The 18,575-nt window shown below is 31.0% G+C and overlaps 1 protein-coding gene across 1 annotated transcript in view; it reads left to right on the forward strand.

Annotated features, from left to right (window-relative positions):
* The window catches only part of LOC111638886, a 121,738-nt gene extending 105,394 nt beyond the window's left edge, over positions 1–16,344 (forward strand). The window contains exons 2-4 of the mRNA XM_023384657.1: positions 8,710–8,960; positions 12,319–12,499; positions 13,171–16,344. Of these exons, the coding sequence (XP_023240425.1) occupies positions 8,780–8,960; positions 12,319–12,499; positions 13,171–15,670 (2,862 nt within the window). The 5' untranslated portion in view covers positions 8,710–8,779 and the 3' untranslated portion in view covers positions 15,671–16,344. The remainder of the gene's footprint in view (positions 1–8,709; positions 8,961–12,318; positions 12,500–13,170) is intronic.
* Positions 16,345–18,575: the final 2,231 nt, after the last annotated feature.

An 18,575-nucleotide genomic window follows, 5' to 3' on the forward strand; every position in this document is an offset into this window, starting at 1 on the left:
AAATCTGTTATAAAATATATTTTTATTTGAGATAATTGTGAAAAATTATAATTTTTTTTTAAAATTTATGATAAAAATAAATTTAGGAAATATTAATTTATCAATTTATATACAATTTTAATAAATTTTTATTATAATTAAACATAAATTTATGTAATAATTAATTATAATTATAGTTAATAGCATCAGACGTTAAATTATCTATTATTTATTTTTTTAAAAGAATTTTATGCTATAATTATTATGTTAAAATGATAATAATTATTCATTATGCTACAATATAGTGTGGAAAATTCTAAAATAATTACAAGAGATAAAGGAGCCGAAACATTCATCAATTCTCATTAATTAATTCAAACATAAAAACAATTAAAGTAATTATTTTAATGGTTTAGCGTGTAATTTACACTAATTTGAGGAATTAAACTTTAATGTCTCCAAAATAATTTTGTTATATTTATTTTTTATATATATATATATTTTGACAAATAAATATTTTGTCAAAAAATTTTTAAATATATTTTGATTTTTAACACTGTAATTATTTTAAAGATAAGTTTAGACTAACTCACTGATCGATTTTGGCTGTAAATCAATAGATCGAGTCTTTGGAAAAGACTTAATTGTAACACAACGATTACATCAATACGCTTGATCGCCCCTTCTACTTGGATGATCTGAAACGATCCTTTTTGCCCTCATATGATTGTCTTTCGTTATCAACTCAGCCTTATAACTCTTCATTCTGCTTGATGGATAACAAAATATATCGATAAAGCTAAAACAACTTATAAAAGTCACAAAAATAATTAAAGCATAATTATTTTGTTATTTTTTTTAAGACAAAAATAAATTTTTTTTATAGATACCTGCTCCTGTAAAGCGTACTTATCCTTGAAATCTGGAAGTCATGCAGGAAAGCCAAACAATACTTACTTGTTTGTTTTTATATTAAAAATGTTATATATTTATTTTATTATTTATTATAATTTTTCATAATTTAACATCCATAAATTTTTATTTAAATCATATGGGCTAAAATTTATGTTTCAAAATGAAACGTGACATACACTTGCATTTTCCATGAGAAGGGTGACAAGGGTTTTGGAGAGCTAGTAAAAATTATGTTTCACTTTTGTTGTTAATGTTATGGACTACTCACAGTCAAAAACAGTTTTATTTTTTAAGTGGGGTTAGCAGCTATGGCTCATTCAGTTACAAGGACCAAGGAAAGTTTGATTAACAAAAAACACAATAGAACATTGGCTGTAACTTCTGAATTGATAATGAAATATTGAAAATAATGAAAAAATGGTATTACATGGCAAAACACATAATGTGCATGTTCACATTATGTTTTTTCACATAATGTTATTTTTCCATAAGAAAATTGTTCATGCACTTCTCAAAGGTAAAATTGCAACACCATGAACATGAAGGAATGTGCATAACCACATGCAAATTACAGGACTGGTAGAGGTGACAGACATATACAAATGATTAAGTTTGCATATGCATTGTGTCATGTGATACCCCAGTTTCAGGCTATAAAGACCAGCAGCCAGCTCAGGCCCTAAATGCGACCAGCAACAGTTTGCAGCAACCGAACTTTTGAAGAAGTGTAGAAAATGTCTGAGACAATAGTGAGCTGAATACCATTAGTTAATGGCTGGGAAATGAGACCATATCTTGGAGCTGCATGACCTCTTTTTGTCAATGTGCACAGCTGCCATGCATGTTGGGCATTGGCATGAGTTGGGCATGGTGTGTCACACATCCAGCAATGTGTGACATGATGGATGCAGGAACATCCATGCACATGCTGAAGAGGGACTGGATCCGGACAGGCTGTTCCATGAATCTGCCAGTCTGTGCACTCTGTTGTATGCGGATACAACAGANAAAAAATAATGGTTATTTTGAAGTTATTTTGTACTCATTTTGAAAAAAAAATTGGCCACCGTTTACAGGTTAGGGTGGCCGTTATTGGAGGTTAGACTGTTTTCATTGGACTGCAAGTTTTTCTTTAATATAACGACGTGTGTAAATTTTTTATCGCTCATGAAGGGGAAATTCTCTTATTGCTATGGTAGGAAAATTGTTTTTTTTTTAAATATTCTAAAATTTAATAAAATTTCTTAGTAAAACCTGTCGACAACGGACACCGACTGTGACATTAAGGAATGGAAGTTATTTTGAGCTCATTTTGCACACATTTTGAGAAGAAATACTCCTGAAAAGTGAACCACCGTTTCTTACAGGTTGGGTGGTCGTTATTACAGATTGGATTGTGTTATTTTGTTTCTAGTTACTGAAAGTTTTTCTTTAAAGTAGGCATTAAATGCTGGCGACGTTAGTAAATTTTATATTGGTGAAAAATAGCACATAAAGGAGGAATTCGCTTATTGCTATAGTAGCAAAATTGCTCCTTACAATTTATTTTTATACCTTAACGTGTTCAGTTTAATAAAATGCTTCTATCTTTAATATAATTGTTATATTTTATTATTTTTACGGTGTTTTTTTTTACTGGATTTATTGTTGGGTATTACTTTAACAACACCTCTAAGTGCAGGGTATTAATTTGTAAATAACCTGTGACTTAACAGTAATTTGATTCTATAATAGAGGTATATTAAATTTCTACTTTCCTCTACGTTATACGTAACACAGGGAAAGTGTAGCAGCATCTGACCCCCAAGATTTTCATATTTTTGGACTCAGTGGGGTTTGAAGCATTGAAAAATTCAAAAGTTTGAGGTTTCCTCAGGAAAAAAAACTACCAAATTTCTCTATGTTATTATCTATCTGTGTGGGGCAAGATTTAGTTTACCCAATTTGAATCTTAATAACTCCCTTGTCCTTTGTCCAAAATTTCTGAGATTTTGTAGAAAGATCTGCGTACCAGAGACATTGATACTGTTAAATTTTGGAGATTAAAGGTCGAGGGAGTGGGGAGATACAGGCCGTCACGTGTCAAATCTCGAAGTGGGGTAGACTTAAAGATTTTACTCTTTATTATCATTATAATTTATTATAAAACTCACCTCTACCATCAAAATTAATTTTTAAACTGTTTTATAATACTTAATAATATAAAAGAAAATTTTAGTAAAATCTCATAACAGATGGCGCCAAGCACAATTTTCAGTTTTTTGCTGGGAAAGTTACGCAACTCGTTGCGTAACTGATGAATTACTTTTATTAATTCCTTATTTATAAGTGATTAAAATGATTTTAAATGGCGAATAATTTTATTATAAAATTAAAATTTTAACCATTTTAATTTGATATTTGATTAGTTAATTAAAAGAAAATGAAGGAGAGAGATTTTATTTTAAAATCGATAATTTATTTTAATTAATTTTATTAATGTAACAACATTTAGAATCTTTAGTGTCATTAAAATTAAATTAAATTTTATAAAAACTCGTTAAGATTATATTAATATAAAAAAGTATTAATTTTATATACAACTTTTATATATGAATATACGTAATATATTATTTTTCTCGTAATTAATTTAATAATTATTAAAAGTTTTTAGATAACAAAGATAATTTTTTTCTATTATTATAAATGAAATGCAGTAAAACCTGTTCAAAGCGAAACCTGAATAAAACGGAAACCTGTAAAACCGGGGAAAATATTTTTACGATTTCCGTTTACACAGGTTTTACTGTAAATTAATTCTAATGTATGGTAGACTGCTTGTTAGGCCTTATCTTAGGGCCTCATATTTTTTATATGTATCATTATTTGGTGGACGGGAAGGGCATGTTGTAAGCCCACAACTGAAGTCAAAAAACAAGTTTATTCTTATCAATACTATTTTGAATATATAACGTCCATTAACAAGAACATAAAAATGACCGTTGTTGGCAGGTTATAATGTCATTTAAGAAAACACCCTGAGAAAATAACCGGCATTTAAGGGTGGCCGTTATTAGAGGTTCCTGTATTCTAATTATTACAATAACGTGTTAGAAAAATACATAAATAAAGTAATTGTACGTTAAATATTTCAACACTTCCTTAAACAGAAGAAAGAAATATAAATTATTATAAATTATTTCCACTCCTTTAGCAGGGATTAATAATTAATAATAATTAAATAATATAAACTCTAACACAATATAAATAAATTTAGTATTTACTCTATATTGTTTATTATCTATTACGGTAAACTTCATTAATATCATAGCAGCATTAGAGATGCTACAGCATCATGAGAGTAGAATTAATCCTTCGATATAAGGAAAGGAAGAAAAGTCAATTTCCTTTCTATTTAACCCGGAGAAAACACCTTTCATTATTTTTTTGGTAGGGTTTATCTAATTGTTTTCCATAAATTTACCGTTATAGAAGTCTTAAATTTAGGGGAAATGGTCATAAAATAGCAGGAAACGAAGAGTTTTATAGATAAATTAGCTCATTAGTTGAATGGATGTTGGATGTTTAAGCTGAGCTGGATGTAAATTATTAAATGCTATGGGAAGATGCGCGATAAAGTAGTACACATGTTTTGCTAATTGGTGCGAAAATTTTCGCTTGTATCAACTGATTAGACAACTGAGTGGCAGGCTATCCATGCATTCTCAGTCAGGAAGCCCGTTTTAAGTAATTATATATATAAAAACAACTTCAGGTTAAGGAGCAACTTCCAAGACTACAGAGAAACTAACCGAGCGAGAAACTCATCCATTAGCCATAAGATATCCTAGCAACGGTTGCTAGGTAACCGGAGGGAGACATTTTCTGCGGAGTAATTGCTATTTTCCCTTCTCAGACGTAACGGAGTACAGCCATTAAATTCAATTCACTAGAGTGCCAGAGATGGTAGGATGTCGTCTGGGTGATTAACACCGGATTCGTACAGATGGAACAGTTTGGCACGGGCCATCTTCTCTTACTTGTGCCCAATGCTTAATATTTAATGGAGGGTTTTTTCTTGAGGTGGCCAGAAGCCAGCCATATTGAAAACAATGCTTTCTTTCTTTTTTCTCTGCTCTACATCCTTCAGGATGGAGAGCAGATGAGGATGATAGAAGCAGGTTATTTAATTGTTGGTTAATTATGGAGTGATGCGCTGAAAGAGACAGGAAGAATGATTTTTGGAAGAGTCATGAAGGAATTAGGGGCTAATTTAGCTGGCAAAATTACCCAGTTTTTGGTATAGGATGGTTTGAGGTGTAAAATTGATTTTCGACTCAATTTATCACGTTGTGAATAACAATAAGCTTAATTTATGGGTAGAAGGTTAAATTTTTGCTTTTTATTTTGTGTAGATTTGTTTAGATGAGTTAAGCAACGTTCTAAAATCGCTGTAAATTATAATTTCTGAAAAGTGGAACCGCCGAATAACACTGTTTAATGAGTATATAACAATAACACTATTGCATAATTTACAATATTTTAAATATAAATGACTAAATCATAATGTAATTTTCATAGAATTATGTAGCACATTTAACAAATATTTACCTAAATAACACTGGAGTTAATGTGTAAATTATAGTATAACAATGAGCAATTTTATATATGAAATTATAATTAATACTTCATCTTTTTAGATTAAAAAAATTCTAGAAAAATGATCCAAAGCAAGAATAAAAATATAATAAAACCTGTGTAAACCGGAATTTCAAGGCTGCTTTTTTCCAGGTTTACAGATTTTCGTTTTAGACAGGTTTTACTGTGTAATTAACTAAGACAATAGCAGATATTCCACGAATTTTTAAAAATTTAACCAATGATTTTTATATATTTCATTTACCACGATCTCCCTTCAGTACTTTATTTACAATTTTCCATTTTATTCCTATAAGAAAAACCTTCAAAAATTCTAGGTATGTTTAATTTTCGCTTCAATTAATCATAGGATAGCATCAGATGAAGGATATTCTCCGCGAATTTACTCCAGAAAATAGTATAAAATTCTACAATAATATAAGATAAATAAATTCTAGAAACGTTGTTGAATATAATAAATTAATTCTGTAAAGTTAGAAATTAGTTAAATGCCTCCTGATGATTATCGACTGCCAAATTGTCTAGATGTAATCGTTTGGAATGTGGTACATTGTTTGCCATAACTTCTCTGGGTACAATTAATATTTAATTATCTATGAGAGGTATCGGTATCGGAAGAAGCAAGTATTTTAGTACTTTTGCAATGATTTAAAAGACTTGTTCAAATGTAAATTTGTAGAAAATTGATTACTTTCGCTTGTTACACGCTTGCCTTTTGAATGATTAATCACGAAACTTCAAAATTAACTGAGAAGATCGATCATTAATACGATCACTTGGGTGATTTTCAATGCATAAAGTCATAATTAAATTAATTTACAATTTAAGAATTTTTAAAGATAAAAAGCATCTATAAAATTAAAAATTTAATTTTAATAAATTTATTTTCGTTAACTAAAATCCTGCTAATATTTTAAATTTATTTAATTTAAAATATATGATCTCGATCTCAAATCAATTTCTTGCCCCTGTACATCAGTCTTTTCCTGATAACAGAAGAGTCATGCTGGTCAGAAAATTTTTGAAATGAGATTAAGGAAGGACAGACAAATAGACAGACGGAATTCAACAGGAATTTATAGGTTTAATAAACAATTATTTAACTTATTTTATATTTAAATACTATTTTTGGGGTACTTATAAGTGAATTTTTAACTTAGGAAAATGTGCATCTAGTAAAGGATAATATATTTAAAATTAAAAAAATAAATAAAATAAATTGTTTACATAAAAAAACAAATTTAAATCTGTTTTATTATTCTAAACACATTTTATTTTTAAATTAGGAAAAGTATATTAGGGGGGAAAGAAGCGAGGTTTATTTTCTTCAGCTCATATATGACGTCATAAATTTCGCATGGCTTATGTTTTATCGTTGAAATTACTATACTTTTTATGTTATTTTCGGTGATTTTTATATGTATAAAAATTCGAAACAAACCGGAAAAATTCGCAGACTATTTATAAATCCCGTGTGTAAATGCTCAATCAAATATTACTTGAGCGTGCATCAATCTTGTGATTTCCCAAAGGGTAAAAAGTTATCATCCTGTAAACCATTTGGTGGTTTCTCTCTCGTCTATAATAAAAATTTACAATCTTACTAAATTACTTTTTTGTTAATTTGCATTTTTTTCTTTTTTTCTCTTTCTTCTCCTATTTAAATTTTTAGCAATAACTTTCTCTCTTCTCATGCTCTCTCTCTCTCTCTCTCTCTCTCTGCTCTTGCTCTTGCTCTTCCTCTCTCTGCATTCTTACTTTAGTAGCATTAGTGTAACGATTTTGTTTATTTTAAATATTTTCCGAATGATTAAATGTGTTTCTTGCAAAGATTTCGCATGTAAAACGACTTTGCAATTACAGCGTTAATGTTAATAAAGCTTCTGTCTGTCTACATCTAAATAAACGCGAGTTAAATATTAATTATAATAACGAATAAATCTGATATCTGCTTAAGTAATTGGAAAATTCTGCGTGTAAAAAAGTGATATTGTTTAAAACATAAGTTACTATACGCTTCTATACTAATAAAATCAATGTTTTAAATGCATTTCGACAGATTTATTGCATAAAACATAAATTTTAAGCCTTTTTTTCAGTAAAAATTGTGTTAAAATACGTAAAAAAAATAACAATTTTATTGCAGAAAATAATAAAAGATAATTTTTTTTATTCGAATTTTTAAATTATTTTCATTTCAAATAATAAATTAAACACATAAATTCACTATTTATACAAGTGATAATTAATTATATTACAGTAAAACCTGTGAAAGCTGAATAAAACGAAAACCTGCCTAAACAGAAAACAGTATACTATTATAAACTTATTAATATAGCATCACTATTACTGTATTTTTAAATTAATTATAACTGTATATTTACTGTATCTATCTCCATAAATTATTAAATTCAATTGTACTGTCTACTTCCGTAGAAAACAATACTTTTACTCTACACTGGAGGTAATAAATCTCCAACTGTTAAAGTATTAATTATTGATTGATGATGGTTTATTTTTAGAGATGTGAAAAACTATCCTCACGTTCCCTACAGCTACAATAAATGTATTTTAAAGATACTATAACACTAGGATCTACCATAAAAGTAGAAAACTATGGCACAATTTATAAGTGTGTATTATGGGATTTTAACGTCAGTTTTATTACTATAATAGTATCAGATTAAATCTTTAACAGCTCTAGGTTATTATTACTACATTAGTATGCTGATTATCGCTGTATTAACATAAATTAACTTAGTTATTTTATCAGTATCCGGTGTTACATACATACATACGTACATAAAGTTATCACTCAACGGAGCTAATAAATCACAACTTAGACGATTATAGAATAAAATTACGTTAAAAATTTAAACGAAAGTATGGAATTCCGGTCACGTGGGTCCGAAATTTCGGGTAATAAACTGCGAATAAATATTATTACGAGCCCCTTTCCATAAAAAATGAGGCGAGGAAGAGATAACACAAAATTAAATTTGGAAAACAATCATTTTAAAGTAATAAGAACTGCATCCTTACCCCCAGCCTCAGCATCAGCATCACTACTTTAGAATACCAAAGATATACGTTCTGCTTATTTGCATAATTGCTATAATGCGATTGACTTGTTCATCCTTCTTCTTCTTTTTTTCTCCCCTCTTTCCCCTCCTCTAGCATGGAAAAGGAGAAGTATCGACACGCAAGTTAGTTAGTGTCAGTGGAAAACTGTTCAACTTCATCCAGAATGGGATGGAATCTTCTATCTTTAATTATTTCTACGCATCTCATATTCTATCTTGATACCAACTTTGGATGCAGGTTATCCGAATTTGCTTGCGATAATGGACGATGTATCAGCCTTAGTAAATACTGTGACGGAACGGATGATTGTTCTGATGCTAGTGATGAAAGTCTAGGATGCTCCAGTAAGTATAATGAACTTTATAATCATGTTTTAGTGTAGATTTACACGCTTCTCCAAGCTAGGATAACTCGGGATGACTTAGGGATGAGGCTGGATAAATCAGAATAACTTAGGGATGCGGTTGGATAAATCCTAGTTTGTTCTGGATAAATGGTGAGTTATTTAGTCACTGATTACCTGTGTCCTTAGGCAGGACAGCTCCCATTCTTATAATGGTAAAGGATTAACGTTTAAATCATTCCATTCTATCCTCGGAAGACTCATTATGATGATGTACAGATGATGCTAGGTGAGTTAATTTAATTGTATTTGGGTTAAATGTATAATAAGATAAGGGAGGTTGCAATGCATTATCGAAGAATATCGAGTATTTTAAGTTAGAAAAATCGAAAAAAATAATTTATTTAATGCTGAGAAATAAAGAAAATTTAATATTAAGCCCGCATTATAACTTAAGGAGTGCTGAAAGTATATAAGAAAATCAGAGTTTTTACCATTAAAAAGACTCGATAAACAAGTACAACATTAAAATTATTTTCTAAACAAAGAAAAATAAATATAAAAAATAAACGTCGACTTAAACACCATTAACAGCAACAAAAACAAGTAATTAAAAATTGCCTTTATATACGAGAACAACAATAAAACTCTCTACAGCCTTAAAGAACATTAAAAGACGAGATTTTTAAAGAATAAACGGTTTTAAAATTTTAAAATGCTTGTTATTAAAGTTAAGGACATCAAGATTTGTATATTAAACTTTAAAAAAATACAAAAAATAGGATAAAAATATTAAAACATCAGCAGAAAGAGCGTGAGATGAGGCTGTCTGGAGCAAAAGACGAGTTTGTTTTGATGCTGGATAACAATATGGCGCCTTTTATAGAAAAAAAAAACAAAGTCTAGAACAAATTTAGAGCTTAATAAATTTCAGTGGAAAGGCGTATTGTTTGAATTATGTCTTTTAAACAAAGTAATAAAACCTGATTATAAACACAACTCAAAAATTAAATTCTGTTACGTTCGAACAACGAAGCTTTGTTAATAAAACAATAGAGGATAAGATGAAGGTTAGCTCTACAAGAATAAATATTTTTCTTCATTATCTAGTATAGAAATAAATTTTAAGCACGAAGCGTACGTTCGTATTTCTATTGCCAAAAGCATAACGAAGATAAATCTGAAGAACGATGCTACTTTATGTATAATAACAATTACTATGTTACTTAAGTAGGTGAAGCAAAGAATTACAATTTACAAGCGAAATTGTTATAAAGGAGAGGTAGTAAAATGTAAAAAAAAGTGCAATTTCTCAAGAAAAAAGAAGAGGAAAAAAAGCAGGAAAAGTTGTTAGATGCGATGCAATAAGTAGAAGAAAAGGAGGAGAAGAGGATAAAGTAAACACAGTATGCACTTCAACTAAGTCTGAGAGAAGGGAGAGATTTATAAAAGAAGAAAATTTTTATTGCTAAAGAAGCAGGGATGCAAGAAAAGGCGTTATGACATTTTAAAAAATAGCGCAATTAGGGCCAAAGCCAGAAGTAAAATAAGAAAAAAAAGGAGGAGGAGGAGAAGGAGAAGAAGAAGAAGAGGAGGAAGCATTATTAAGGTTGTAATGTTGCTGAAGAAGTAAACTATATGAAAGCACCGTGCAATTAGGAAAGTATCTTTACTGAAAAGTAGCACATAACAACTTCTTTAATAATAAAAGAAGATAGCGCAACAAAGAATAATTGATTGAGTTGTTACAGCACTCCTGTAGTAGTAAAGTATTACTTAATACTACAAGAGTCAAGAAAAATTAAACGGTCCTTCGGTAGTGTAACTAAAGTTTTAAAGGATTTTAACACGAATTACTATTTTAACAATGTAATTAATTCGATTAAAAGTATGCAAGAGGCCTCCTACAAAACTCCTCAAATTAAGGGTTTTATGGGTGGCCTCTAATTACCAATTATCGCATCGTTAGGCTCTCTCAGAAGTGGCAGAGATTGCTACTGTTTGAGTTCAATATCTACCATTTTATAGGCCTTCTAAATCGTTCTTCTATGAGCGAAATAAGCTCCCTATACGATACTATCATATACAAATTTTAGAAGGTCTCTGAAAAGCATTTATAACATCGTTAAACCATCTTAAAAGTGGTAAAGATTGCAACCGTTTTGGGTTAACATTTGCTGTTTTATAAGCCTTCTAAATCGTCTGGAGGCCCAATAATAAGAGTAAAATAAGATATTGCCATTTACGAGTTTGTGGATCTCTAAAATTTTTATATAGAATGTTTACAGATGGGCCTATTGTCAAAATTTCAGTTGGAATTATATAGAATCTATTATTATTATTTTTTGTAGAGCTGATAGTCTCATTAATTAAGATCAATGGTATGTAACATAATAAAATTTTAAAGTCGTTAACACAGTTAATATAGAGAAGGACGGATTCAGATTTTCGTGTTACAACAACAGTAACGCTTAAATTATTTACACAAAAGTAACTTCGACTTTTAAACGTACGAAATGCTAAATTAGCACTTTTACTACTAAAGAAACAACAATGGATTTTTAAGTAAAACACTTTAAAACTGCCAAAGTAATTGATGAAAAGTAGGTGGTACCTTAATAGAGTATAATACTTAATGACATCACCTCGATGCTTCTGCGAGAACAAAAAGCAATCAAAGAGAAGAAGGAGGCGAAAAATAAAGAAAAAATAAGAAAAAAATCAATGGGTTAAGGTGAAGCACATTCATCCACATTGTGCAACTAGGTGAATAATGTGCCGAACTTCTTCCCCCTTTATTGAGAAACATATCTCATTGGGTCGATGAGTAAAGATGGAGAAGCAAGAGAGTAAGAGGAGCAGATGGATATACTAAAAACAAAATTTAGTTTCCTTTTATACACTATGTCCGGATATTTAAAGGAAAGAGAAGAGGAGAAAAAACAGAAATTACTTCTTTTTCCTTGTGTTTTTTATGTTGAAGGTAGTGAAGAAGGGCTATTAGAAGAGAAGAAAGCTGAAAGAGTCAGAAGAAAGAAACAAAACGAAGAAGAATTCTTTGCTTTCTTCAGTAACACGGTTTGAAAACTCGAAGGAAAATGTGTACAAATAGTTAACAATTACCAGGTAATGGCTGTGCCAACTTAGTAATAATAATAATTATTATTGTCGATATGCCTCTCTTGTAAGTTCTTTCTTAATAACTGTAATAGTAACACCTTTAATCGTTGGCTCTTAGTTTTTTTGTTTCAGGAACGTAACAACGTTTTTATAATAGATTACGACAGTAATTTCTAGGTAACGCGATGTATTTTTACGTTATTACTTTATCCCTGTGTAATTTTTATGTTTATTTTTAGGTTGCAACAAGACGTTATACGGTGACGTCAACACCAAGTACCCATTGAGGATAACTGAACCATTTCAACGTTATTTACCATTTGTATGTAAAATTACCTTTAAGGCGGAAGGAGGAGAATATGGAGACATCATCGAATTAACATTCCTTTCTTTTCACATCGGAACGTTAGAGTTCGGGAGGTGAGTGTTGAGGCAGAGCAGCACATTGTGTGCAACGTCATCTGTCTTCATCAATCTGCATACCAATATACAACTTCAATTATCCTCTTCTCTCTTAATGTTATTCGCATTTAAACAAAAGTATTTCTAGCGCACCTTTATTTAAATTTTAACCAATGTTAAACTCTAAATGGTTCGATAAATTACTTGAAAAACGAAATTTTCCTCTTCAATTATTCTCTACCGATTTCGTTTTCCAGCATATTTGCAGCATTAAACTTATAAATGAACTATAAATTTATATATAAAAAAGAAGGAAGTATTTTAATTATTAAATACTTTCGATTACGTTATTTCTTATAATTAAAAATGCGTTATATTTACTTACATGTGTTTGTTATAACATACACATGTAAGTAAATATATAATCTTGAAGAAAGTGTTTGACAGATCGTTATAAAAACTTAATATCCAAAATGCTAACTGTGAGAGATTTAAAGAAATATATTTGAGTAAAATCAAGCGTACAGAAGCATACACACAACTAATTCTTTGTAGGTACAGAACCATACAAAACTTTAATTCTTTGTAGATAAAGGACCATACAAAACTTTAATTCTTTGTAGATACAGAACCATACACATAACTTCAACGCTACAGTAAGGTAGACTGATCGATTCTTTTTCTTTCAGAAACCAGACTCAGATATGTCCGAAGGGCCATCTACAAATCATCGAAACGTCCTCCAATTCTGATAATAGACCAGTCAAGTCGACCAGACACGAATCGTGGCACAGCTCAGATAATAAACTTTACCCATCTTCTCCATCTTTTGGATTATTCTGCGGTAACATGGCAGAAAGGACAACCTTTTATTCCGAAGAAAGTAATGTTACCTTAATAGTGGTTGTACCAAACAGAGCTTCCATTAACTCCTTTACTTTCAGCTTATATATGACATACAAATTTCTGCCTAGTACTCCATCTTTTACAAGATACGGACCTAGAGAGAGCCCATATTATTTGGGTGCCAGAGTACCAGGGAGTTATTGTGACGTGTATTTTTCAGACTGCGACAGGAAGAAGTGTAAAATTCGTTCGCCGAATTTTCCAGGTTTCTACCTGAGAAATTTCACATGTAATTATAGAATTAAGCAGGACTTGATACCCACGGGATATCACGCCCAATTGGCTCTATCGCAAGGTAATGAATATAAGATATCTCTGTGCACAGGCAGCACGAGTTCTGGTGCATCGAGACGCACAACACTTACAAAGGATTGTTTTAGTGACACGGTAAGGGTCTACGATGGCCCTTCACCCTCGTCGTCTTTGCTAATGGAGTTCTGTGGTACCGGAAGTCTACCAGAAATCGTCACTAGCGGACCGGAAGTTCTCGTTCAATTACACAGTTCACCTTATCAAGTGATGCACAATTCGAGAGTGGAGCTCGATGTGGAAGTGAAGTTCGTGAGAGTTACCGAATTTCGACTGGAAAATGGGCGTTGCACTTTCCTGGTTGATGGATCTAAACAAAGACACGGACTCATTTACAGTCCACGCAACACAATGCCTAAAAACACAACCTGTGTAGTGCATTTAATGGGTGCTTCTGATTACGATCGGATATGGTTATACTTTTTATCCTATTTTGTCAGGGATAAGCAGCATTGGACAGGTACCGAACTGTGTGACGTAAGCACACTAGAAATCTACAACGTACTGTCAAAGAGAAAGAGGACCGTGCACAATGGTTTAACACTCGGAGAACCGGATTATCGTTTTTGCGAAAAGACCACTCCTAACATGTGTGCAAGAGCTGCAGATTATATGAACAATATCCCTCTCCGTCCTTGCGCCCTACCTGAAGAGAGTTACTTGTCGGATGGACCTGAAATGCTGCTTAGGTATACGCTATACAGCCCTTCCGAAGTGTCCACAATGTCGAGTCTATTCGTAGCCAGATTCGAGTTCGTGGACACATATCAGGAGGGCAACACCAACAACTGGACAAGATGCGGATCGTTTTTCGACAGTTCTACCTCTTCAAGAGGAAAGTTTTCTTCACCTGCTAACCTCTTCTTTTTCGGTCGTGGTGGCAACACCAACTTAACTTGCAGCTATAGGTTTAAGGGGGTGGAAGGTGAAAGAGTGAGAATCACGCTGACCAAAATGAAATTGAAATCTGATTCCTGTGTTTACCATTACGATGACGTTTATCAGAAGCACAGATGCAAGATGTCTGATAGACGTATCCCACAGGGTGCCACGTTAACTGCAACTGAGGAATGGGATAGGGTTTCGTCCGTTATCGGTTGCATCTGTGCCATCTCTGATTGGACCCCCAAACCTCCCATTGTACTAGAATCCATAAGTAGCAACGTCACTATACAGTTTAAAATATTGGGGATGTCGCCCTTCGAGGATTATGAGGATTACTCGTTCGAAGGTTATTACGAATTTGTCAAGTCTGCATTTTGTCAACGTGGTTTGGTGAGGAATAACAAAAGTAGCGAAGGTAATTTAGAGTTTTTAGCAACCAAAGAAGTCGAAGATAATCCCGCACCTATAAGATGTAGATGGTTCATAGAAGCGGCACCCCATAAGTACTTATACTTGAAGATTCAAGGGAGAGATGGCACACGTGGATGTAGAGCAGATAGCAACCGTTTAATTATTTATAGTGGCTTAGAATTAGAGCCAACTGGTGTCGTCTGTCTGACTGAAAACCCCAACGAGATCGTGGATGCATTTTCCTTTTCTTGGTATAACGAAACTCATGCGGGAGGGATGAACCCCCAGAGAGATCACGTCTACGTTGAAGTCATCTTTAGAAAAGTAGGATCCCTAATTCTAAAGTGGTTAGAGGTTACAAAATCTTCTCTTCGAACCCATTCGGGTCAGACTTTAAGAAACGTCAATTGCCTATATGAATGTCCAGAACTAAATATGTGCATAGCACCAGAACTATGGTGTGATGGTAACATGCATTGCCCAACAGGTTACGACGAGACTCCCGAACATTGTGATAGGTTTCCAGTACTTTACGCAGCAGTGGGAGGTAGTGGTGGACTTTTTCTCTTGGTAATCGTCTTCATCACAATTGCTCATTGTTTAAGAAGAAGATCCAAGTCAAAACACACGAGGCGGTTACCAACAGAGGAATTTCAACTGGAGAGTCCAAGTTCCTGAATTGTCCACCACTGTGATAAAGCTCAATGTAGTAAAAATACTGAATATATTAAAAAAACAATTAAACACTAATCAAACGACGAAGCATTGAGGTGTGCCAAAGAACAAACAAACAAAAAAAAATTATATAGGCTTGTATATACTATAAATATATATATGCTCAGATGATGGTGCTGTTAAGGTTCCTGAAGGGAAAAGTTTCGAGGACGAGAAATTCTCTAAGTGCCTCTGGCTATTGATCCATAGAACTGTCAGTTTTTGCTCACCGTTGTGTAGACTGCCCTAGGGACTCGATACCGTAACAGTACAGAAAAACACTAAGGAAGAAGGGCAGTGTAAAGTATTTTGGCCACGATTCTTTCCATTATAGTCAGAAAACACACGACAGGTGCTAATCGAAGAGGATTTTTAATACAAAGAAAACAAAGAAAAAAAAAACAAAGAAAAAAAAATTAATAAATAAACGATCTTTGCTCATTACAAATAAGTTCTTAATCATTACCGTGATCTGTACAGTGCTTAACTCTTCTTTCTCCATGTGATCTTTTGTCTCATCACAAATTTATGAAAGTTCTTTTTTTTTGTAAATTTTTACAAGGATAAAGTATATCTATATACATACATATATAAATATATATACTATATATATTTGTACAGATGTCTCGAAAGGTAATAAATCATTTAAAATGTTTTAAGAAGGTCATTTTTTTTTCTTATTTAATTTCTCGAAAATTGTATCACACTTAGTAAATTATAAAGAATATAATTTTAAAATTATTAAAAAAATATTTTAAGAGTCTTTTTATATAGCTTTTATATAAATTAATTCAACAAAAATTAATTAAATTAATTAAAAGGATAACTGTCAAAAACTAAGAGGCCCTCCAACCAAATAATGTAAAAATTTTAAGGCCCTAAGTAACTTTATCCACCACCAAATAATCTGAATATATGATGCTCTAATTAACTTTTCCTTCCACCAAATAATGTAAAAAATACGAGGCCCTAATCTACAGAATTATGCCCTGACTCGTAAGAAACCATCTCCATCAGCAAACACTTTAACAAGAAGTCTCCATATTATGTTAAGATTCATTATAATGTAATTAAGTTACAAAATCAATAGTAATTTAGAGAAAAATGAAAAGAAATTTTTAAAATTTATCCCTAACAAAATCTATATAAATGGAGGACGAATGAGCATTCGAAAAGAAGTGAATTTGTAAGAAGTATTGACAACGGATATTGATTCCAACGACACAAAATATTTGACTTGAGAGATCGATTTTGGCTTCCTTTTTTTATTTTTTTATTATTTTTTTTATTTTTTATTTTTCCCCCCTCTCCTTTTTTGTTCTGTCAGAACATTAGAGCTTACATATCGTCTGTTTTCGAGTTACGATCTCCTCTGTTTTCTATAGAAAAAAGAAGAAAAAAAAAAACTAACTTCAGATCGAAATATCGTTGTCAAGTTTTTGAAGCACTTGTCTACACAAGAGTAATTGATTTTGGTTTTAATGTTGATAATAGTAAATCCATACACGGCTCTTCCTCTTCTTATTTTGGTTGAGGTTTGTTATTTATGAAAGATAAATTGTTTCTTCAGCCATTTAAATAACCGTAAAGACAGTATAAAGTGTAATTTAACGAATTAAAAATGAAGATTTTTTTATAGTAATTTTCTATCCACCTCTTAACGACGGACACCTGTAGCGCACAAATAACCTGCGAAAAACGGACAGTAGCAGTCGTTCACGGATTCGACTGTATTCGGCTTATTTTTAACGATTAATTTATTTTTTTAATCACTTTTTATAATAAAAATAATAATAAAACTTTATAATAATTTATAATTAAATTACTTTTTAAAAAAAAAATTGGTGGAATTTTATTCATATCAAGAAATTTTATAAAATAAATTTCGCGTGAGAAGTAATAAAATATGAAAAATTGAAAAATGTTTAAATTAAATTATAAATGGAAATTGTCTCGAAGACATTAGAAATAATATTTTTCGACGGAGGAAATAAAAATTCTGGCTTAAAATAAAACTAAAATTCTGGCTTGAAACAAAATCAAATTTTATTTATTATTAAAAATTATTTATTTAAAAAATAAATAAATAAATAAATAAACTAATGAAGTATTTTATTCATGTTAAAGAGTAAATTAATATAAGTTTTACTTTTCAATTTTTCCTTTTTTTTTTTTAATATAAGTAAAAGACTTTTCTTATGTGATGTTTGTTTTCTTGATAACTAAATTATGTAAAGCTTTTATTTTGTTTTAAGAAGTTATGTGAATAACAAAGAAAATTAAGGAATTTTTTTTCCTCCCTTTCTTTCCTTTACTTTAATTTTGTAGAAAGTATTACTTTAATAATACCGTCTAATGAAAGAATTTTAATTAGTTTTAGCATGAGTTTACATATTTATATACTTCAATTTAGTAAAACAAAAAGAAAATTCTGTTCTAAATCTATCAATTCTGTTTAAAATATTATAGAAATGTGTTTTCTTTATTTTTTCCCCCAAAATTCACTTAATAATATACATGATATTTCGTTATAACGCCCTTCTATATAGCGCTACCCCCGTGCAGCGCCAATATGTACAGTACTTATCAATGGATCTTACCCCCGTTTAAAACATTACAGAAATTTCTATAATGAAACTGAAATTTGTGTAGAATTTATAATAATTATAGTAAATTAATGGCCTATTCAGAATAAAAATACAGTCAAACCCCTGAATAACGAACATTCACGGAATCATTAAAAAAAACTGGCCGTTATTTGGAGGTTATTTTATATGTATTTATATTTTAAAAATTTCCACCGTTTAGAAATGGCCGTCGTTGGCAGGTGGCCGTTATTGGAGGTTCGACTGTAATTACAAATTTAATT

This window comes from Centruroides sculpturatus, unplaced genomic scaffold (genome assembly GCF_000671375.1).
Source record: "Centruroides sculpturatus isolate CEXI.00-Female unplaced genomic scaffold, Cexi_2.0 scaffold1294, whole genome shotgun sequence".
In the NCBI taxonomy this organism is placed as follows: Eukaryota; Metazoa; Arthropoda; class Arachnida; order Scorpiones; family Buthidae; genus Centruroides; species Centruroides sculpturatus.